This window comes from Cricetulus griseus (assembly GCF_003668045.3).
Source record: "Cricetulus griseus strain 17A/GY chromosome 1 unlocalized genomic scaffold, alternate assembly CriGri-PICRH-1.0 chr1_1, whole genome shotgun sequence".
NCBI lineage: Eukaryota > Metazoa > Chordata > Mammalia > Rodentia > Cricetidae > Cricetulus > Cricetulus griseus.
The window spans coordinates 62,521,902-62,545,617 of NW_023276807.1; the positions used below are offsets into that span (position 1 = coordinate 62,521,902).

The 23,716-nt window shown below is 44.3% G+C and overlaps 2 protein-coding genes across 3 annotated transcripts in view; one reads left to right on the top strand and one right to left on the bottom strand.

The window, feature by feature from the left end:
* Positions 1–23,716, bottom strand: part of Mcph1 (microcephalin 1) — a 193,023-nt gene that overhangs the window by 63,192 nt on the left and 106,115 nt on the right. The window lies entirely within an intron of this gene.
* The window catches only part of Angpt2 (angiopoietin 2), a 47,816-nt gene continuing 26,825 nt past the window's right edge, over positions 2,726–23,716 (top strand). Inside the window, exon 1 of the mRNA XM_027389653.2 lies at positions 2,726–3,056. Coding sequence (XP_027245454.1) covers positions 2,769–3,056 — 288 coding nt within the window. The 5' untranslated portion in view covers positions 2,726–2,768. The remainder of the gene's footprint in view (positions 3,057–23,716) is intronic.

Below are 23,716 nucleotides of genomic sequence, written 5' to 3' on the forward strand. Positions count from 1 at the left end.
GAAAAATATATATAAAAAAGACTACTGCATGGGTGTGAAAATTAAAAAAAAAAGTAAAGTGCTGTGTTCATGAATAAAGCCCTGCATATGTCCATGAATAAAGCCCTGTTCTGGCGGGCCAAGAGCTGCCCAGCGGCTGCCATGATTGGCTGATACAGTCATTAAGACTAGGACAGTCCATAGAATTTGAGGCCTCTACCACCTCATTCCTTAATGAAGCTGTGCCGACTCCACTTTCAGTCATTTCCATTTCAGAATCTATGAAGAGCAGCTCCTATCATGTTCTGGGGGGCAGGGGGAAGCTGGATGAGGACAGTGTTCACCACAAAAGCACAGAGGCCTGGTGCCCCCAGGAGGTGGTGTTAACTTCTCCTATGTACGGTCATAGTGGTCTGCCTTTGGCCTCCTTCCCTCCATGTCCCATGGTCCCCTTTGGATCAGAAGTCCTGATGTAAGTCACCCATTGCCCAGTAGAGTACTTCACTCAGTATTTGGCATATCTCTTTTTCCATGTTTCTTCTTGCAAAGCATCCTGATTTGCCTGGAACACTACTGAATGGTTCCAAACTAAACCATACATTAAAGTCTTGAAGTGTGCTTTTCCAAACAAACAACAAAGAAACAAACAAATGAAAAGATTTGCGTCCATTGCTATTGCCTGGCCCTGAATCAGAGACTAAGTCCGGAACCACAAAGCTACTGTTTGATGGTGAGCAAATTAATCTCCACTTAATAAATGAGTCTGAAAGGAAAGGGAGTTAGCAATCTTAAACTGTGCCCATTGTATATCAACTTCATCCAGAATGTTCCAGAGGCCACCCAGAGAAAGAATGGTCTCTTGTTTTCCAAGAAGGGAAACTGAGGCTGAGAGCAACTAAGCTTTACTAAGTACACACAGCACTAGGGATGATGCTAAGGCTGCCTACTTTCTTCTAGGTGTTCTGAGTAGGAATGTCGGCATTCAGTGAACCAAACATCCTCTTTCAGGAACCAAACTCCCTCCCCTACTAACTGTCTGTGCAGAGCATGAATTTGGCCTTTGTGAGCCACAGAACTATCTAGTAGTTTGTGGATCCTGTGAGTTCCTTCTAACAAGTGGGAAGCTCGAGGCGTCTTTTAGAAGGACATGTCTCCACTGATGGGAAAGTATGGTTGGCTAACTCCTCATTTATACAGGAAAAGCTGAATTTCAGTTGGTGAAAAATAAAGATATATTCTTTTCTTCTCCAAGTTCATGGACCCCATGATATCTGCCCCATGGACCTTGGGACAAGAACCCCTGTTCCGGTGGCAACTGGGGAGCCAGTCTGTTAACAGGATGCATTTTAAAAAAGATTTAGTTAGGTCTCTTCCAAACTGATTCTTTGGATAACAAAATTCACCATGCAGATTCCAGAGTCATGATGATCTAAAATCATGACTCTTTTATCCTCCCAAAGCCGAGCATGCATAGTATGGTGCTGCCTGGGCTTTCTGGAGGCAGAAGAGGCCCTTTGAATCAGCCCTTAGGATACTGGAGTTTGCACAGTACTAATCTCTAGCATTAAGTTCTAGCTGTGAAGGGAAGTGATTCTGGACCAGCAGAGCCACGGAGCTGGAAGGGCCTTAGAAGTCAGTGCAGCCCCTGACTTTTATGGCCAAGGGCTTTAGCGCTTAATTAAAAGGGGAAAGTGATTTGCCTCAGCCCACTGACTAAGACTAATTTAATTAATAACATATTACAGGAAGATGAGCCCTGATCAAACCCCGATACAGTAAAGGGTATATGTTCCCTCTAGATGTACTTTATTCAAATATCTATCGGAACTCAACAGACCATTAATGAGGCCAGAGTATTTCAAGTTTTATTTGTATATTTAAGTGGCTATTTTGTTTTATGTTACAGACATGTAAGGACTGAGAAACCAATCTTGGTAACTTGACTGAATAACATCAAACTGGGTTAAAATAAAAATTATGCATAACAGCTAATAGCTAAAAAAAATCAAATAATCAAATAATCAAACAACAGGACTATACATCCCTGCCTTTGAAAAGGCACAGGTTACAAGAGCTGGCTGTCCGTGCTCTTATTATTTACAATAACAAAAGTAAAATCCTGATACAGCTGACGTTTTATTCCTACAGGAAAACACAGAAACTTGCTGTGCTTTAAAATTAAAGTGATTCCCTCAGCTACTCTGCAAGCTTAGCCAGCGAATGCTCGGGACAGACAACAGATCCCCAGCGTCTCTCTAGGAAATAATTAGGGTGGTGCCTATGACTTGCCCAGGGGCCTTGTGGCTGGTCCTTGTTCCCAGAAGGTTTCTGCAGTGCACAGTCCTTCGGGGCAGCAAGCACTATGCTCTGATTTTTCCTGTTGCCTGGCTAGTGACCCCCTACAGGAAGATAGTGGGTGAGCCAGTGGGCGGAGCGGCTGGCTGCACATGTCTGGCTGCTCTTATCAACTTATCATATAAGGGAAGGAAAGTGATTGATTCGGATACTGACACTGTAGACTCAGGGTAGAAACAAAGAGTCTGTGCAGACCTCTGGAGTGAGCAGGGCTGCTCCTTCCTCTGCAGGACAGCTCCCAGTGTGCCGGGGAGAAGAGGAGAGACAGCACTGGAAGTCGAGCCTGCTTCAGGCACAGGAGGGGAAGGCTCTCACTCATGGACTTGTTCATGCAGCACAGCCCTGTGCTCTAGACAGCTGCCGTGCGAGGGCTGGGACTCATACGTGCCTGCAAGTTTGCTGAGCTCACAGCTTATAACCCAAAGGGAGAAAGAATGTGGCAGATTGTTGTCCTAACTTTTGGCTGTGATCTTGTCTTGGCCTCAGCCTACAATAACTTTCGGAAGAGCGTGGACAGCACAGGGAGACGACAGTACCAGGTCCAGAACGGGCCCTGCAGCTACACATTCCTGCTGCCGGAGACCGACAGCTGCCGATCTTCTTCCAGCCCCTACATGTCCAATGCCGTGCAGAGGGACGCACCCCTCGATTATGACGACTCTGTACAAAGGCTGCAGGTGCTGGAGAACATCCTAGAGAACAACACACAGTGGCTGATGAAGGTAGGAAGGTGGGCTGGCTCTGCTGAGCAAGAACTAACAGCACTGGTTTTATCAGGGACTAGTGCTACGGAGATAGATGGGCTGCAAGCATCCTTGAGTAAAGGAATGGTTTCTTTTGTGCTGTCCTGGAGGAAAGTAGGCATGGACTGATGAGTAATAAAGAGGTTATCTGAAAAGAATGCCAGAATCTGTTCAGAAAAATCCCTGAGCTTAGGAATCCTGACTAGCCGAGCAGAGGAAGTGTGCCCTCTCCGCAGATCTGTGCACTGCTGTGTTTGAGTAGCTGGGGCTAAGTGACACCCATTACCAGGATCTTCTCATCGGGTTGTAGGCATGTGAGGGAGGCTGTGAACAAGACAGCACGGAGCCAGGAAAAACGTGACGATCATGTTAATTACGGATACTTAAGGGATGCAGTCAAGTGCTTTACCAATTTCCTGAATTTCTCTACGAAAATAGATTATGACTCTTGGTAAAAGAGAGGAAATTAAATAAAGCCAGCCTCATGTTCTCAGAGTTTCAGGGCTGCACCGTGAAGGGGTTGCCATCTGGAAACGGGGCTGTATTTCCCAAGTGTCCCAGAGACACTGCAGCCCCGTTCAGTTTCAGAGACAGGCTGTGAGCTTGTCCCCACGTGGGGCTGTTATGCTCAAGTCATGCTGGGTGGAGGGGGGTCTGAAAGTTTTGTTCTTAGGGCTGCAGCGATCTCTCTGTTTCATGGCCTTTTTATAGAGCGTAACCAAAATAAGACATTGAAAGGTCTGTTTTGCTTTCACAAATGATTGTTTTCTACAAAACCTCAAATGACCCTGGAGTTTTCTTTATGTGAACCATATGTATTACACAGGAAGTTTAAACAAAACATGTAGATAGTAGATGAATCGTTCAACATTATGACAATGACATCACATGCTTACAAGGTAATTATTTAAAGTCATATAAATCTTTTAAAAGTTGGTGGACTTCATTCAATACTGCTTTGCAGAAAAGCAAAATTTATTTTTCTCAGACTTCTCCATAAACTTTAGGTTTGATGCCCTTCCTTAATCTGAGAATAGAGCTGGGGTCCCAATCTGTGTTTCTCATGCATACCCACTGCTTTTGGAAGTAGACAAGTTTTTGCTGGAATCTGGAGTCTAAATGAATGAGTGTTGCCAGCCCTGATCTTGTAGGGAGAGGGGAGTCGTTCAGATCAAAGAACAGAAAACAAAGACTACCCCAGGACTACAGGCGACACAACACAAAAATCCTCAGAATCCTTAGTTTTTCCTAGGTGATTTCTTCAGTTTTCCTCCTTTTCAAAAATTCACAGATATCTGAACACTGACCTTTAAGTGTGAGACAACACAATGTGTGGGGTAGTGAGGGGTCCCAGGTATCTGCTTATCTCTTTGGATTTCTTTGGAACTGTCCTGCTCACTTTTAGGGACCTTCCACATCTACTGTGGTGTTTGGGATATAGAGGGAGGAAGGCACATCCCTCTAGTAAACACTCTAATCTGACGACTACCAAGTCCTCTGCTAAGATAAACAGTCACCAAATGGGGGCGGGGGGGGTGTTTTGCCAAGAGCAATCTGCACATTGCTTAGCGAAGGCTGCACATACCTGGGCTTGTGTTTCCTGCATAGGGAAACCACCCTGGTCGTGGGGCTTTGCAGAGAGAACAGGAGGAACTCATGGCTAGGTGGCTACAACCTCCTCCTTCCCAGAGTCTATTAGTAAATATTTGAACAGTAGCAGGATGGCATTTCAAAAGCCCTTCTTTGAGCCCGTTTAGCTAACTGTCAAGGAGGGATGGTGGCGCTTATCTACTCATCAGTGGTGGCACCTGTTCCCTTTAGCACCTGCTCTTGCTCTGAGCAGTGCACCTGAGAAAGGCAATTGGCCAGTTCATTACTTGGTTTATGGGCTCCAGGCATGGAAACAAAAGCAGAAAGTAAATATGAAGCCCACTCGGAATGATTAAACGAAATCTCCCTGCTTGTTTTTCTCCTCCGTGTTTTGGCACCTGCAATAATAAACACTGCTTTTCTCTGCTGGAAGAAAATAACGCCTAATGGAACCACAGATAAGCCTGATAACTAAAAGAGCAAAAACATGACCAACACCTATTTATAGATTATCACAGAAAGAAAAGGCACAATTTGGTTTCATTGTGTTACGTGTTTTCTCTTGAGCTGTTTTTAAAAAAGGTTTCCTTATTTCCTTGCGCTCCCTGATCTACACATAAAATTCTCCAAAGGACCATTCAGTTTTTAGGAGTCAAAAACTTTTCAGGAAGGAAAAGAAAGGCACGGTTTTGGTGAGTTTGGCAGATGAGCACAGCCCAAGGAGTTCAAGCTAAGAAAGCTCCAGGAATACCATTAAGAGCCCACACTGCACTGCCCCTTTAATCTGTCATGCAAAGGAAGTGTCGGCCTTCTGAATGAATGTGGGGGGAGCACATGAATGGAACAATACAGGGGAAGGCTCACTCTCCACAGAGCTGGGCGGGTAAGCAAGGATAAGATAAATGCCTGATTGCCAGGCCCCATCCTACCAGGTGATCAACTGTCAGGACAGACCTCTGTCCCAGTGACTTCAAACACGTTTTATGCAGACTCTTGGCTTACTAACATGCATTGTAAATTTAGTAGGTCAAACCAAATTTTTGTTTTCCCCAACAAGAGGAAATATGGAAAGGAAATAAACAACTACTTCACGCTACTGAATGCCGTATATTTTATAAACAGCTATGAACTCTGTGACTTAAGACAGAGTGACTTGAAAAACACGACTAATGCTTATTAGCTTGATGTAAACATTTCCTCTGCCACCGGCCTCGCCGTGCTAGTTTTTAAATAACACCAGTACAGTCCAGGAAAGACAATCCTTTTCTTTAAAAGCGATAATAAGGTATCCTTGAAGAAAGGCCTAGAAACTGCAATTCATCAGTCCAATGCAGGAGGACCAAGGCAGTTATGTTCCTAAAAAACATAATTGCTGCCACTGGGGAAAAAATGGCAAGGAGTTTGTAGAGGAGAAGCTCAGCCCCTCAGGCCCTTCCCACGCCAGTGTGTGTGTGTGTGTGTGTGTGTGTGTGTGTGTGTGTGTGTGTGTGTGATCATGCATAGCACTCTTTATCTATATATGAAAGAACACAGACCCTAGTTCATTATGGGAAAGATGCCTTCCCATCTTCTGTGACACTTATGGTCAATGTGCCCTGCAGCCTGGAGAGCAGTAGCTGCAACCCCAGGAATTATACACTGAGTTTGGAAATATGCATATGGTTAGTATTGGAAGCATTTTTTTTTGCATTTAGATAAGATGATTAAACCACCTATTTAAGATCTCAGGGAAACAACTGCTATGACTATGGTCATTATATATTAGCATCATCATTTTGAGGCGTGGGGGGATGATTTCACTAGGGTTGAGAAGGGTAATGTGTGTGAAGGGTGCAGGTATAGTACAGTGTGTAACTTTTTACTACAGCAGTGTGTTGCCACAGCAAGTACGTGCCTAGCACAGTATGTGCCAATTCTTCATGGTGCACAAAGATACATGTTTACTATACATGGATATGGAACTTATTTACTGCAGTCAGGTCGTCTCTGTCTATCAAACAGGGTCCCTGGATGTGCTGGATTGACTATTTGGGTATCACCCTATGGAGCTGATTAGCCTGAAGGGCTCTGAGCTAAGAAATGGCTTCCTTCATACATATCTCACTTCCTGTTGAGTTTCAATGCTGATATTAGAAAGCCCATCTGACTCTGACTAAAATGGGTCTATACAGTTAACAAACAAGTGGTGATTCAGAGGTTCATCTGCAAGCCAGTCCCTCTACCTAAAAACTCAAAAGGATACTGAGGCCCATGGTGCTTATTTTATTCTAACACATAAAATAACGGGAAAATTGGGGCTGGAGAGATAGCTTAGTTGCTGACCTATCTGCCACACAAGCATGACAATCCCTGGCACCCATGTGAAAACTAGGCATGGTGTCATGCATCTGTGGTACCAGCATTTGCTGGGTGACACAGAGATAGACAGGGCCCTGAGGTTGGATAATTTAGATGAATTGGTGGGATCCAGAGACAGTGAGATCTTCAGTAAGTGGAGAGCAACTAAGAAAGACACTTGACATTTGCCTCTGACTTCTGCTTGGGTACAGAAACCTATAACACACACACACACACACACACACACACACAAACAAACACACACACACACACACACACACACACACACACACACACACACACACACACACACACACACACACACACACACACACACACCTAAATTTTTCTATATTTTATTTAAAAAGACAAGTTAAAACCAACTCTATCACCATATAGACAATTTAAAAAATAAAAATATCAAGAAAGATATAGGCAAAGTTAAAATCAAAAGTGCATGCCTTTAATCCCAGCACTTGAGAGGCAGAGGTCGGCAGATCTCTGTAAATTCTAGGACAGCCAGGACTACATAGTGAGACCCTGTTTAAAAATAACAACAACAACAACAACAACAACAACAACAACAACAAAAACAACCAAAAAAAGTCAAGTCAGACTGTGAAAAGATCTCCAGATCTTCCTTTAGGATTTACACTAGCTGTTTACTGTGGTCAATATAGAGACCTATAGCTTTCCTTCTTACCACACGATTGTGGTATTATGTGTACCACAGCCAGAATATTTCTTGGCTTACAGGGTGACAAGAAAAGAGACCAGAAAAAAGAAATCGGGGTGGGTAGGGAGGGGAGAAGGAACATTTGAGCTAAAGCCTAGTGTGTATGGGAGCAAGGTGTAAGGAAAGGAGGACCATCTGTAATGGAGTTAAGGCAAGAGAGGACTGAGGCAGAAGGAGAGCCTGGATTAAAGCCCAGTGTATATGGGGGCAAGGATGACAGGAAAGGCAAGAAAAGGCTGACAGTTATGACAATGATGGATGGAGGTACTTTGTATCTTTCCATCACTGCCCATGATATGAGGACAGACCAGGAGAGCTGGGGGACTTCTGAGTTGGGATCAACACAGCATATGCAATGGACCATGGGCAGACTACTACTAAATCATGGGTCAAACCTCAAAGATTTTTCTATTACTTTGTGATAATGACAAAGTATCCTCTGCCTTTGTGACTGTGAGTCTGTGTGTGAGCGTGCGCACTTGTGCGCTTTCGTATCTGTGTGAGCATCAGCTCTGTAGAACGTACACTTCAAAAACAGGCTTTGTCAAAAAGCACAAAGACTCACTCTATTAAACAGGACTGAGCCAGACGTTGCCAATCTTCTCCTGACATGAAGGAACCTCTTATACGGAGCAGTGCTTCCCAAGCTTCCTAATGCTGTGACCTTTTAATGCAGTTCCTCATGTTGTGCTGACCCCCAACCATAACATTATTTTCATTGCTATTTCATAACTACAATTTTGATACCATTATGAATCATAATGCAAATATCTGTTTTCTGATGGTCTTAGGCAGCTCCTGTGAAAGGGTCATTTGACCTCCAGAGGGGTCATGACCCACAGGTTGAGAACCACTGCTCTAGAGTCTTTTCTGTGATATAAAGAAATCCACCCAGTTCCCGCCAGGCTTTTTAGCTTAGAAGCAGTAGCAGTAACGTTAGAACAGGAGGTTCTATGCTCGGCACAAGCTCACTTTAAGGTTCCTTGGTGTCTCTAACCAGGCCTGGTGGATGCAGTCTCCCACATGTACCAGCTTATTCACCGGTATGATAACACCATGTTCTGCGTGGCTCAGAGGTCCTGAGGAGCTCAAAGAGAGAAAGAGTGTGTAGTCCTCCCTTCTCTGACTCCACGGGAACCTGTCGCAGCTGGGGAGATGCCAGGCAGGGCAGAGAGGAGCATATGAATATGGATTTAGACAGAAATGCCATGTTTTTTCTAAGCTCGCTGACGTGAGTGACTGAATACCATCATTAATCTGGAGGTGTTTCTTGTTCAGGGTCGGAGCCATTCGAGTTCATTTATTTGTTCAAAAAATATTGACTGAGGGGCTCCAAGTGTCCAGAAAGTGTTTTCTGTGGATGCTGGGCTAAGTGGAAGGGGAGGAGACTGCTTGAGAATGTGGCCTGGAGGGACCTGTGAAGTCAGACCTGTACCACTCAGAGGGATGGACATAGGCCTGGAGAAGGGAGTCCTAGGGCAGGGGCTAGGGGTGTTGACAGTGTGTGAGGGCAATGTAAACTGGTCACTGCCAAGAAACTTATAAAATGAAAATCACAACTACTTTTGAATGTACATGTTTCATGTTTTGGGATGACTAACACACAGTACCTCTCAAGTTCAAAGGCAGGCTTGGGCTATAAGAGACACAGCTTCTAAAATAACCATTAAACACATCAATGTAAAACAAATGTCTACAGACAAATATTTTAAGTAAATGGAATGAACGATAATGTTTATATATAGCCAGACTCGCCAATAATTTAACTTTTAGTTAGAGATGAAAAGGAAGTGAACCTGAAAGGTTCAGCAACCTGGCCCACATCCAGAATCAGTAACATATGCACATCCTCCACTCAGCAGATGCAGCAGAGTGGACAACTCTCCCATCAGGCACCTGGACTGTTTCCCATCTAACATCCTTAGCATAGGCAGGACCAAAGATGGCTGGATACCAGCACTGCATGTGTGTTTAAGATGGTCTAAAACCAAGTGATCTGATGAAAATAAAAACAGTGAAAACACAGGCAATGTTGTAAGATAAAAGCTTTACCAGTTTAATGGGATTGAAATGACTGTTTCATGTGTGGTTTCAAAAAAAGGGAAAGGCTTTGCCCCCTTCCACTTAAATTCTAGGTCTGGTGTGTCTAGCTGGGCATCTTTAAATGAGTATTTTAATTAGATCTTTCCCTGTGAAATTACCTAACTTTCACATCTGAATCCTAGCCTGTACCAATTGGCAAAAGATGTGAACATATAAAAATCTGACAAGTGGACCTAATCCTTCCCCCAGCACCACTCCTCCAACATTAAGAACTATTATCTTTGCAACCCAAGGAGAATCAATTACAGGGAGTTCCCAAAGTCCTGTCCCCATGGGGGTCTTCAAAGGGCAATTTTTCTGCCTCAGTTCTCCCTTTGAACAACATTTCATATATGTGAATAAATCTTAGAATCAAATTTGATAATGCAAGAAAATACTAAACCAGCACTCAATGTTTTAAAAAATGCAAGCAAACTAAATTTAAAATACCATTTAAAATATAGCTTTATGGAAACAGATTTCATATTTTTATGGAAAATCGAGAATTCTTTAAAAAAGAAAATGGAGAATTCTTAAGGGATGGATACTAAGATATAGGTCTTGGAAATGTGTTATTTTATCATGCTAATGAAGTCTCAGAGAGAATGAACAATTTTTGTGTGGTGAATATTTATTATTGTTATCTGCCTTGTGGTGGGGGGAGAACATTTATAAGGTACTACAGGAAGCAAACACCCAGGCTTCCCCATCTATTTTGTCACATCCCATCAAGAACAACTGGGCACATGTGGCTACTTCCTCCAATTTACCAACGTTCCTGTTTGATGGGAGCTCAGTTTTACTGGGTGGCGTGGTCTGGTCATTAGTCTGACCATGAGGATTACCAATCACATCACCCTGTCCTAAGAGGATTCCTGAGCCTTCCAGGACACAAATCTGAACCTTTCCTACGACTGTTCTTGTAAATTTGTAAGAGAAAGGCTAAGCCTGGATTTAGACTCATGTCTGCTTAGGTTTTTGGTTTTTGTTTTGTGGTTGGTTCATTTGGTATTGGGAATTAGACCCCAAGCCTGTGCATGCCAGGCAATGTCTCTCTACCTCTGAGCTATGTCCCCAACTCTGGGATCACTTCTTTATGCCATCAATTAACAACAGCATCCCACTGAAATCACCACAAACTGAAAATTTCTATTTTGGCAGCCTAGAGGGTATCTTGGGAGTAATGCTCAACAGCAAAAGGGTGGCAGGGATTGTCTGCTCATGGATTTACAGCAAGGAGGCCCCTTTCTCAGCATAACTTGCTGGGTTGTATGACACTTTGAAAGGCCTTTAGCATAAAGCCCAATTTTCTGTTCCAAGATGTACTGGAGAGGGAGCTGGGAAGCTGCCCACCCACTCTGGCTGAGGGACCTCTGGGCTCTCAAGACCACCAACCAGAAGGAAAAGAGGTGAAAACATTAACATTGTTTCAGACAATTTGTTTCTGGCCAGAGCCAGCCTCAGGAATTTTGCCAAACTCAAGCAATGGGAGGCAAGGGGGTGGGTGGGGAAACAACACTTTGATGTTCATCCAGGGTATGGAGTAGAGTCATTCTATACCAAAGAGAGAGAGGTCTGGATGAATGTTTATAAAGTTTATGTGTTGTGTCCACACTGTTATCATTATATGATTTGCTTTTGGTTTACTTCCCTGGGTTGTCTGTGTTTGCACATTTACTTAACCACAAAACAAACCATCAGAAGACTCTGACAGAAGTGGGCTAACTTCACTGGTATAACCTGAAGGTGTGAAGTTAAACATTTTCACTGGCCTTTTGTTAACATGCTCGTGTGTGTGTGTGTGTGTGTGTGTGTGTGTGTGTGTGTGTGTGTGTGTGTGTGTGTGTGTGCGCACGCGCGCGAGTGCATGAGTGAGTGCAAGCGTGTGTTGGAGCTCGAGCTTGGCAGTTCCAGGATTATAGTTTAGAGATAAGAGATGGAAGTAGAGATTCTCCAGCTATTGCCTACACAGCCTCCCTTATTATCAATATCCCACACTGCAGGGGGAGAGCTGCCAATCAGCACAGGCATATTTATCAGTCACATTCCATGGTGGAACCCTGAGTTCATCCTGTGGCTGTATAGTGACATTTTTGTATTTTAGCATTTCATACAAAATGTCTCCAGTCACTGCCCACAAATCCTCAGTACCTCAACTACCCTTCCCCTCAACAGTCCCCCACTGCCACCAATCCCTCCTGTCCCCTCAGTTGTCCCTTCAGAATGCCATGTACTTAGAGTCACAAACACAGTCATTCAAAGTAGCTTCTTTTGCTTACTCAGTGGTATTTTAGGAGCAGGGTTAGCTACTCAATATCTGCTTAGTCACCCCTTGCTTCACTCAGCTAAGGGCACTGCCTAAAACCAGGGCTCTTCACCCTCAGGAATGAGACAGGCTTTTTTATTGGTGGGCTCACAGAACAGTCACGTGCTTCCAACAAGGCATGTGCTCACAGATGTGCACTGGAAACTGTCAGAGGCTGTACAAGCCACAAACTGCAAGTGGGATGAATTGATTGATGATATCAGATCAGAGCCATGCTTATCAAGATCTTATCAAGAGCTCACAGGACCTAAAGGCTTTGGTTCTGACCAATTTCTATGCTGTCTGCTTTACAGTACCTTTCAACATTGAACAGGAGGGCTGTGAGCAAACACGAAATGGTTTTGTTCTGCATTATCACCCCACGAAGGGCTTCTCTGGAGATGGGTGTGCCCGGGTGTGCCCGACAGTCGTCCACTACATGCCATCTTCCTCCCACCTGCCCTCTCCAGCTCCTGTTGTACTCAGTGAGCCCGTTAAAATGGCTACATCTTCTCTTTAAGTGCACTTTTATCACTTCAGGCTTTGGGAGTTTGTCTGCAACTGGGAGTGGGCGTCTCAGCATGCTTTGTTGTTCAGCAAAGCCAGAACCACATCTACGTTAATGACAGCCCCATACTACCTTCTAGACAGGGATAGGGCAGCTCACCAGTCAACCTGCATGCAAGGCTGGACAAGATGCAAAATTACTCAGAGGTAGTGTTTCCTCTGAGTTTTCGAAGCATTTTTTTCTGCTATTAAATTTCTAGAATACACAGATGATATCAATCTTTGGGGTATCTACTAGATAATGATAAACATTAGTCTGAAGATAACTGGAGTCTTGAGTTTTATTAGACTATCTAGTCTTTCGAATCTTGAGCGCTTATTAGATACAGATGTAGCTTTAAAATTCCCTGAAGAAACTGGGCTCCTTAACGGGAAAGTTTGGTGTAAAAATGCTGCTAGAGAGACTGCATTACATTTTGCTGAGTGACATAAAACCATCAAAATTCCAACCACAAGCTAATTATCTGTTTAACATTCTGGTATGTTTGTGAAATCACTTATTATTTTTAACTGCAAAGGAAGAGATTCAATTTTCCTTTTAGAAAACTTATTTGACATTAATAAAGGGTTAACAGGAATTTCTGACAAGTATAATTTTAACTACATTGTACAGTGAAATGTTCTTGAAAGTGGTGATAGTTGGTAAAGAAAAACATATTAATTAAAAATTAGGACTAATCAGAACTATTCCCTTAGGTAATAGTTGTTCATTTTATAATGTGTAACCAACTTTATAGACCATACTAAATCTGGTTCCCTTTGGAGGGAGGTAATGATTACAGATCCGTAGGGACTTCTCCTTTAGTTGCAGTTTTAAAAAAGGATCATGTGATACTAAGAATCTCCATGTCTTGTTCAGCTTACTCCCATGTAGGGGAGATGCCTTCTTCTCCATCCAGAGAAGAGACTCAACTCAGGAGGACACTGGGGGACAGTCAGATGGTCTACATATGTTTTCCCACCTCAGAGGTTCCTATGATAAGGCAGATTTTCAGCGGCCCAGACAGTGGTCTGTACCTTCTCTTGTGCCCTCAGGACACACAGTAGACATCACCTTGTTCCCTAAACCTGCCACTCCGTCACTGCACACAGCTACCACTTTTCCAGCACACCTGTCATGTTAAATGAGCAGGAAACAGGGGAGAAACAGGGGACCCAGTTCTGGCAGACTGCTCGGCTATGAGTACAGAGATAGGAAGTGTCCTTCTGCGTGAGGGACAGGGGCCACAAGGCAGGGGCTTACCTCCACACACGAACATAGAACCCTGCAGCCGGTGGCTGTCCCACCTCCCTCAAGCTCTGCCTTTCACAGGACCCAGACTGAGAAGCAGAACTCTTGAGACCCATGGAATCTAACTTCCATGCAACTAATCTGAGGGATCACAGATGCAAGCTGCTCCCCAGGCCATAAGCCCCATTTGCAGAAAGATCTGGAGACAGGAGGAGGGCAGGTGAGGTTTTCAAGGGTAGGGAGGATTCATGAACAAGATCGTTATGAAGTTGGGAAGGCCACTCTCAAAGCAGGGCTAAACAAGTCTGGAAGAGCAAGTGAAGTCCCATTGCCCCTGCTCCTTATTCCACCATTTCCCCACCGGATGAGGTTTCTTAGTTATTCCCATTCGGACTGCTGGCTCAGCTGCCTTAGACCCTGAACTATGCTGTATTCTGAAACTTAGTTCAGCTTTCAAGGACTAAATTATACAGCCTGCAGCCCACTCATCCCTCACACATAATTTGATGAATATACTCTCACATGTCTGTTTAATGACACCCCAGCCCAGCACATGGAGGAGGTCCAGCATAGCTAATGGCTTTTGTGTCCCCCTTGCTGGCTGGGTCCTCTCTGCTCAAGGCTAATCTTTACTTTGCTACCAACTATAGGTTTATGTAACCATGTTTTAAATTTCATATAACTGGAGCAGTGCAGTCTATACTTTTGCCCAGTCGTTTTATTTTTTCAATGACTCATTCATGGTGCTGCATGCATTGAAATGTGCTCCCACAGTTACTAGGGAGTGATTTGTTATATAACACAATTTCTGTACCCATGTGCGCTAGTTCAGGTGGATGTGTGCTCCTTTTATAGAAGTCAATACTTCAATGCTTCTCTGTTGGCCAGACTCATATGCTATACCTTGCGCTGTTATCTTTGGAGTCTATACTGTTAGAATGACTTAAAAGCAGTCTGGCGTGAATTCCAAGATAAACTTATTTTCTAACAAAATTTGCCATGCAGAGCCCATGCTGAGTAGAGGTCTTGGTATTCATTCTTGAGGTGTTGAGGGAGAACGCTGAAGTGAGAGATTATTTCCATGGATTTAAGTACAAATATAATAAATTTCCCCAAGGTTATGGTCAGAGGTTAGAACGGAGACAAGGAAGACTCAAGAGATGGAGAAGTGAGGTGGGGATGGGAGGAAGGGCCCTGGTGTCCTGGTGCTGCTCACTCAGATAGGATGCTGCTACCTTGTCCCTGTCATCTTCCTTTCCTGTCATCAGGGGGTGGGGGTGCGGGGAAGGACTGGCACACACAAGTTTTCCAAGATAGAGTTTGCTTCTGTGAGCTCTGGGAGTTTTGTATCTTTACTAGGTCTTTCTAGATAGCATTGCCCTCCGACAGGTGTGCTCCCAGAACATGGCTCATATCAGCTCCTCTCCTAGAGCTTGCTTCCTGAGTAGTTACTAGGATCATACAAATGCAATGAGAAAGGTGTCATGAGAACAGAGTTCTTGTGCTGAAATTGGCCCAAGTGGGGCTCCTAGCTGCTGGGTATAATGACATACAAGAGGAGGATTCAGACCCTGACTCCTAGTTTTGCATTGTCATTTTGGAGGTATTTGCTCTCTTAGTAGGGGCTTTGCTCTCAAAGGCAATGCAAGCCATAGAGGCTTGGGGCTGCAGGGTTTAGGAATGAGAAAAGATCCTGTTAGGTCCACACCTACCAGCTGGAAAATACCAGAAAATGGGAAAAGTGCTGGGAGCAAATCCTTCACTTTGGCTCTACCTTTGGCCTTGAAAGTCACCCCAGGAGGGGGCCAGGATTCCAAGGAACCTAATACTCAGAATGTGGACCCCGACAAGTGGCCAAACTCCAGGGTAGGTCCTTCCATCAGGGGACTCAGTAAGCTGCAGAGCTGCAAGGTTAAAACTGGAAGCCACACTTCTTAAATCTGAAAGTAAATTCCTCCTAGAGCCAAGGGAAGCTAGCTCTTGGGGTCAAGACCAAATCACAGGATAACCAGTGAGCTCTGGCTTAAAAATGGGGCAGGGTGATTCATGTTTTGACTGAAACAAACAAACAAACAAACAAACAAACAGATCTAACAATAGGAAGAAAACTCCTGCTACTGCCGACTTCTGTGCTTGCCCCTCATTCCCACCAAGTGAGCCAGGCAGGGCGGCCTCTGAGTGACCTGTGGCACTCATGTCACTGTGGCTCTGACAAAGAAGTGCACTCAGATGGTCTCAGTAATACCAATACAAGCCACTAAGAAGTGGAAGACAGGGCTAACTGCTCTGTAATTCAGAGTGGTACTGCAGCCCCTAACCTCATTGGTAAGTACAACTTAGCTCTTAAAACTCACCCCCCTTCACTTTGTGAGTAAAAAATCTAAGCATGCAGAAGAAAAGTCAGTTCTGAATGGCATGCTTTTTATAACTCATGGCAGTGGAGTGAAAGGGGACAGGAATTTTCCACTAGCTTCCATTCAAACAGCCGTGCATGCAAGGCAAGAAGGCTGGGGAGAGGGGGCAGACCTCCAGAACTGTGGTTAATTATGGGAAAATGAGTCAAGTCCCTTGCACTGTCACCACAAACATTTGGAGAATCAGGCTGAGCTTTACTCCTGAAATGGCTGTGGCACTCAAGACAATTCGGCTTTTCTGCATAACTCAGAGTTCCAGAATTGTTCACCTAATGACGAGTGAGGACAAGACACGTGCATATAAATTGTAAGCAGCAGCATCAGATAAGATCACCCTTTGAAAGCTGATGTCCACGCTGTACTTCCACCTACCACCCAAATGAACCAGCCCAGGGGCAAGTGCAGAATCCCACCTGTACAATGCTCTGAGAGCCATGCTACCATGCACTACCTGCTTTGAAAAGCTGCTTGACTAAAAAGGGCAGAACCTGCCAACCAACTCACAAGGAACATGGTTGCTGTTTTATTTTTTGTTTTTTGACACAGGGTTTCTCTGTGTAGCCTTGGTTGTCCTGGAACTTGCTTTGTAGACCAGGCTGGTCTTGAGCTCACAGAGATCCGCCTGCCTCTGTCCCCTGGGTTTCAGGATTAAAGGTGTGCACCACTACCACTGGCATGATTGCTGTTTTTAATGTCAAAAGTTAAAAAAAAAAATGAAGTCTAAGACTTTTGCTAAGGTCTAAGACGACTCAGCAGTTCTGTCTGTATTTCTAGTTTTCCAATAAGCACACAGATACAACTAAAGGCGATACCTTGATTGCAGGCAGGGAAAGGGGAGGGAGGGTTGGTTTCCATTGCACCAAAGGCAAGGCTTTGTGCAATGTCTTCCCAATCTTCTCAGTTCCTGGTATCCAAAGTATCTCACTAGCTACTGTTCCTCCCCACCTCCCCCCAGGACCCCTAGGTGGAAAGGAATAACTAATAAATGAATTGACTGATGTATTAGGTTCAAATGCTTAAATACTTAATAGTCATTTCAAAACATAAATGTACATAAACTGCAAGAAATAAATAATGCTTTATTAAGGTTTTCTTTTTTGAGACCAAGTATTTCTATGTAGGCCAGGCTGGTCTCAAACTTGTCTTGGTCTTCTGAATGGATTAGTTTCTTAAGCACGAATGGAGCAGACTAAGCCTATAGGCACTACACAGCTTCTTTGGAGTCAAAGTGGACACTGCCTCTGTATGTTCTAGTCCCTCTTCTATCCTGCTGGGCTTGCTTTCTATAACAGTGGCCACCAGAAGCTAAGATTTGCAGAAGGACAATTAGACATTATAACTGAGGGACCCAGGACCCCTGGTTCTTCTAACAGTTGGCAGAGTTGAACGCTGTGAATTTTCCTTGAGCATGTAAAACTCCCCTCCATGGTGTTACTGCTTGCTGCAAGGGATTTAGGCTGCCTTAGTTTGTACTTTGGAATCTGCTAATTTGTTCAACTTGATTTTGGAATGCTAAGCTACCACAGTAGGCTGCTTCCTCCTCCTTCTCCTCCTCCTCCTCCTCTTCCTCCTCCTCCTCTTCCTCCTCCTCCACCTCCTCTTCCTCTTCTTCCACCTACTTGGAGCAATGTCTCCTGTAGCCCAGGCTACCCTTGAACTCAATATGTAGTAGAGGATGACCACAAACCTGTGATACTTCTACCTCCACCTCCTGAGTGACAGGATTACAGGTGTTGCTAACCATGACCAGTTTATATGATGCTTGGGACTGAACCCACAGCTTCATACACTGTAACAACTGGGCTCTGTTGACCAGCTCCTCAGTATTTCTATGTCACTTTTCCCAATAGGAATGGGAAGGTTGAACATGTTGGCCCAGTCAATACTTAATATGGAGCTGAGCTGGGATTTGCCTCTGCTGCAGAGGTGCCCACAGGATAGCTTCAAAGACAGGTAGAACCTCTTACACACAGAGACAGACACATAGACAGACATAGACACAGACATACACCCTCCCTAGCCACAATCAGCCCCAGCACAGCCATCTCACTCAGGTTTCCACACTGTCACTCAAATGAATGACACAGTGCACTGGAGGAACTCAACATGGAAATTCAACCAATTCGTTTATTTCTCGGAGCACTATGGCCTCATTCCACTGGGCATTCGACAGCCACCATTCACAGCATAGCTTATGTTCTCCCTGCTGCTGAACTCCATCGAAATGCAATGCATGACTCAGACATTTATTTACTTGTTATTTATTTTTAGACTAATGGGAACTGTATGAATTCTTTCTTGGGCTTCCAAGGGCACATGCCTTTTATGCTTGATCCGGAAAGAGTCATGTTTTGGAATGTTAAATTACTAATTTACCTTACTGCATCCTTTAACCCTCCCTGGGCAGCTAGAATGGTCTCATCCACAGTTCCTAGGAGAGGGAACTCACATTCCCAAGCTCACTCTCCAGGCATTATGTAGGTAGTCCCAGGTGGAAGACAGAAATATACAGTCATCCATTTAAAGCAACATCATGCTATGACAGTAAAATATACTACATATTTCATTTCAAACATCTTCCCCTTTAAAGCTCTTTTTGTTGAGTCATAAAATGCAGGGAATACACAGGGCACCATGACATCAAGCTTACAGTTTGATACTGTCTTTAAGAAGAGAGTGCATTTAATAACTTGTTTCTAGGTTAGGTCAATATGTGAAATATTCTGTCATCTATCTGTCTGTCATCTTTGTGTGTGTGTGTGCGTGCACGCATCTGGTCCAATCAGTGAGCTCCAGGTTCAGTGAGAGGCCCTATCTCAAGAGAAGAAAGCAGAGTGCCAGAGTAGACACAAAGCTGTCTTCCTTTGTCTCCACACACACAGACACATAGACACAGACATACACACACACAGAGAAACATAAGTATGCACATAAACTAAAAGAATTATATTCAGTTTAGAGTAGCATGCCTTCATTTCATGGCCAAATTGTTTTTCTGCTTCTATCCCTGCCTGGAGAGTAGCTCCACTCCTTCTCCAAACATGAATGAGCCCAAAACAGAAATCTGACCAACTACCTCTGAACAGAAGTCAGAAGCAATACCAGCCCTAAGCTGGAATGCTGGAATAAGAAGTTCAGTGCAGTGTGTATTTTGTGGTAGCCACTTGCTTATTTTGGGTTCGGAGACATAATTAGACACTCGATGATTTGCCCCAAGTCATAATCACCATTTGCAGTTCCCAGTTGAGCCTCTTCTCAGTGGAATCAAACTCCAGCCATCCACAGGACCCAGGGCATGTGGTCTGCAGGACAGTGTGATAGACTACAAGCCACAGGTAGAAGTGGAGCATGCTCGGGGGTTTCCTAAGTCTTACGAAGTGAACACTGGTCCTAGATTGACCACCACAATTACGCCGATAACCACCTCATATACTTCCCATCAACTTCAGATCAGGAAATTAACGTAAATTATAATTAGGAGAAAAAAGTCACACTGTTGCATGTTCTGTCTAATTACCTGATGAGTGCTGAGTACTACCTTGCTTTCCCTGCACTGTGCTGCATCCTCATGTAGCCCAGGCTTGTCTTGATCTGCTACATAGATGAGCATGACTTTATACTACCAAGTCCATCCCGAGGGCTGAGATAGCAAGTGGTACCACTGTGCCTGTTTTTAATACGGTGCTGAGGATCAAGCCAGGGCCTGGTGAATGGTGAGCAATCACTAGGTCAACCGAGCTATATTCTCAGCCCCTGAAAATTTTTTTCCTTTCAAAATTAAGTATGTATACATATCTAGGTATGATTGGTCTTGCCTGCAATCTCAGACTTGGGAGGCAGATTGAGGAAGGAGGGTCATGAGTTTGAAGACAGGCTTGCAAAATGCTACATAGCATCATGAGACTGGCTCAAAACAAAATAAAGTCATATAAAAACCCAAAACATGCTAATCAGATTTAAGACAAGTTTGCTTAAATGTTTAAAGATATATTTTAACTTGAAAAACTGGTATGTAAAGCAAGGCCTTGTGAACTATTTTGTATTTGTAATGTGAGTTATAAAAAGACCAGTGACTTTTAGCTTCAGTGAGATGCAGGCAGATGTGTAGCGCTGTGAAGTATGTGCACACCAGGGACTGCAAGTATGAAAATAAATATGAAAAAACTGTAGCCTTAAACACTTGGAAGAGTGGGAACGGACCAGAGGTTAAAGGAGAGATAATCTAATCAAATATAAGAGGATGATTTTTCCCCCCCTAACTAGGTCAGAAAAGCAAAATTTAGTTGTAATGAAATCATTAAATCAGAAAAGCTGTGGACAACAAAATGAAGAGCATGCAGCGGTCTGAGATTTCCTGGCATTATACTTCAGTGTCTCTCCAGGTTTGCACCACTGCACATTAATGAAGAGAGGACACTCACACATGTGCCCCCACCCCACCCCACCCACAGAGATGTATCCAGGCTTTCTAACCTAGGGCAAAGCATAAAGAAGGAGGCTCAGATAAGAGAAGGAAGACTATCCAGGAGAAAGGCATCATTCACATTGAGGAAGTGCCTTCCAAGGCAACCAGTTCAGGATGGGGGCAACATTACAGTGTTATGGGTAAAGGCTAGCAGGTGCACATTGCCACAGATAAAGGCCAGCAGGGACACACTGCCATAAGTAAAGGCAGTCAGGTGCACTACTAAGTCTTCATGTAAGCTAACCCTGTCTACTTTTTAGCAGATCAAACTTCTCTCCATCAAAAGCCTTTGCAGTTCAAATTGGTACTAGAAAGAGGAAATGAAGAAGTGACTGGCATCTGTCCATAATGGCAGCACACAACAGGGCACACTATGAGATTTCTTAAGCGTACACTTAAGCCCTGCACTCCCAGGCTCACCTTACCTTTAATAACATGTAGGATGAACTAGTCAACTTCCCTAGCAGATGTATGGCAGAAGCCTGTGGAATCTCCTGGATGCAACTCCTTTGCTGAAGTTAAAAGGAATTTCTTCTCCATACTTTGGCTGCCCAAGCTTAGGCGAGGTTATGCCTTGCTTGTCCTCTTATAGGGACTTCAGCTGGCATTTCTGGTCTGCATTCTCACCCTCTCCGATGGGTCATTTTCAGATTTGCTGTTGCTCTCCCACACAGCTACCACACAAATTGCTGGCTGGAAGCTTATGATCAAAGGCCACATCTGACACAGCTCAAACCCCTCACCCTATCCTGCTGCTCTGTCAGTTTGCAGATTCGGGTCTAGGGACACTGGAAAAAAACATTGAAGTTTTCTGAGTCTCAATTTCACTTTATCAAGGAGCCCCAATAGAGGCACCCTGCCGTCATGGGGCACACTTTTGGTGACTACTTTCAGCTCTTGGGGCCATTCCCAAGGACTGGCCTTGATGTGGAGCCTCCTCCAGATCCCTGGCTGACTCTACTTGGTGAGAACATAGTGGGAGCCCTTGGATTAGAGCCCAAGGCATGGGTATCTACAGGGCCACCATGCTCACTGAAGGACAGTTCTCAGGATTCCCCTGGTCTTCTGGGGATCTCACCAGTAACCAGTGTGCTAGTCAACAGAATCCTCATGTTTGAACTGGCTGTCCCTCCTTGCTGCCTTCCTCAGCCATCCTCCATGGCCACTCTCTGGGACTACTTCCTAAATAAACTTCCTGTATGCCTGCCTGGGTCTCAGGCTCTGATCCTGGGGAAACCCAAGCTAAGAATGTGAGAACCCACTGAGATTAAAAAAAGAGAGAGAGAGAAAAGATATAAAAAGCACTCTGCTGCAGCAGTGTTGGACTGCTCTGCTTTGCATATGGACATCTGGTCTTGGAAGCTCTGCCACCTTTTATTCCTCCTCTGTAAGGTGTAACAGGCCTGTGCTCTGATAGGTATCAGATAGACATGTGCACCCCAAGAGGACACTTTTATAAAGTGTGACATCTTGTGCTAAATAAAATGTCCACCACACTCCTCAAAGTTTCATTAAACCTGCATGCACCCAGAGTGGCAGCTGCTGAGGGAAAAGGCCAGATTTTGAAGCAGTGATAGTAGGGCAGACACAGCAGCAAAGGGGTGTGGGCATATGTAAAGGCACGCCAACAATGCAGGAAAGAACACAGTCACAGAAAGATAAGAACAAAGCAGGTGTGACACAGACTCAGTTAAGATGTGTCATCCCAGGAGCTGGGGCAAGGCTGCCAAACAAAGCCTGCAATTTCCGCCTATGGTTTCTTGATGCACTGGGTCACCCATCAAGAAACAGGTTCACCAAGATGTCATTTTGTGTCTTCATGATGATGAAGGTAGCAAGAGGCTAGCTTTTCTGGACCTTGCATCAGATAACAGAAAGCCACTCAGATTAACTCATGAGAAAAATAAAATGGTGTTCTTGGAAGACCTTACACGGGCTGGGGGTCCCATGGCCATGGCAAACAGAAGCAGGACTGCTGTTTAAGAAAAGTCTTAAGAGCCAACCCCCCAGGAGCCTGGGCTAGAGGTCTGGCTTCGGTCTACCTCTGCTTTAAGCTGCCTTACACATACTATGCAAAGGAGGCAAAACTGGAGAGCAGGAGTGGGCTATTTGCTTTGATGTGGGTGTCACTAGGCCATATAATAAAAGATGGTGTACAAACATGATGATCAGGAAGACACTTGCTTCCTAACTCTGGGGGCATCAGAACATTACCTATAACCTGTGTTGAAATGTCTTTATCTATGGGCCTGCCACGCATATCCTAGGAAGTCAAAGGTTTCTCAGAAGCACAAGCCTCCTGTTCCATCCATCCCCTTTAATCTCAACAACCCCCAGCAACACTGCTGAGAACACAGATGCTTAGGCAGCAAAAGCTAGAGACTTGGAAACCAAAACCAACAAAGCAGTGCTACAAGGAGGGGGAGGGCCCAGACACTGCCACTTTTCTGTCCGGAGACCTCAGAAGATGCCTCAGAGTCCCATTCCCCCCCCCGCCCCCCGCCAGACAAAGACTAGAGAACATTAGGTCAAAAGCCACCCCCACACAGCCACAGCATCCCTGGATTTAATAATCTTGTACTCAAAATTCAAACTAATTATAAGAGCAAATGTTTGGGCTCTTGTTTCTAAGGGTGTATATGGAAATGGTTACAGAAATTCAGTATCCGAAATGAACATGAACATTCACTTCCAGTGGTGGATTTCAAAATAAATTCAACAGTATATATACAAATCAGAATGCATCCTTGCTTCAGGACCACAGAGGGGGAGAGTATGAACACAGGAAGGGAAGGGCTCAAGGGACAGGTGTGTTGGGAGGTACTGAGTAGCCTTATTATGCAGGGGAGATTGGGGTCCCTTATTGGGGTACTTAGTCTTATTAATGTAAGAATTTAAGAATGGACTCAAAT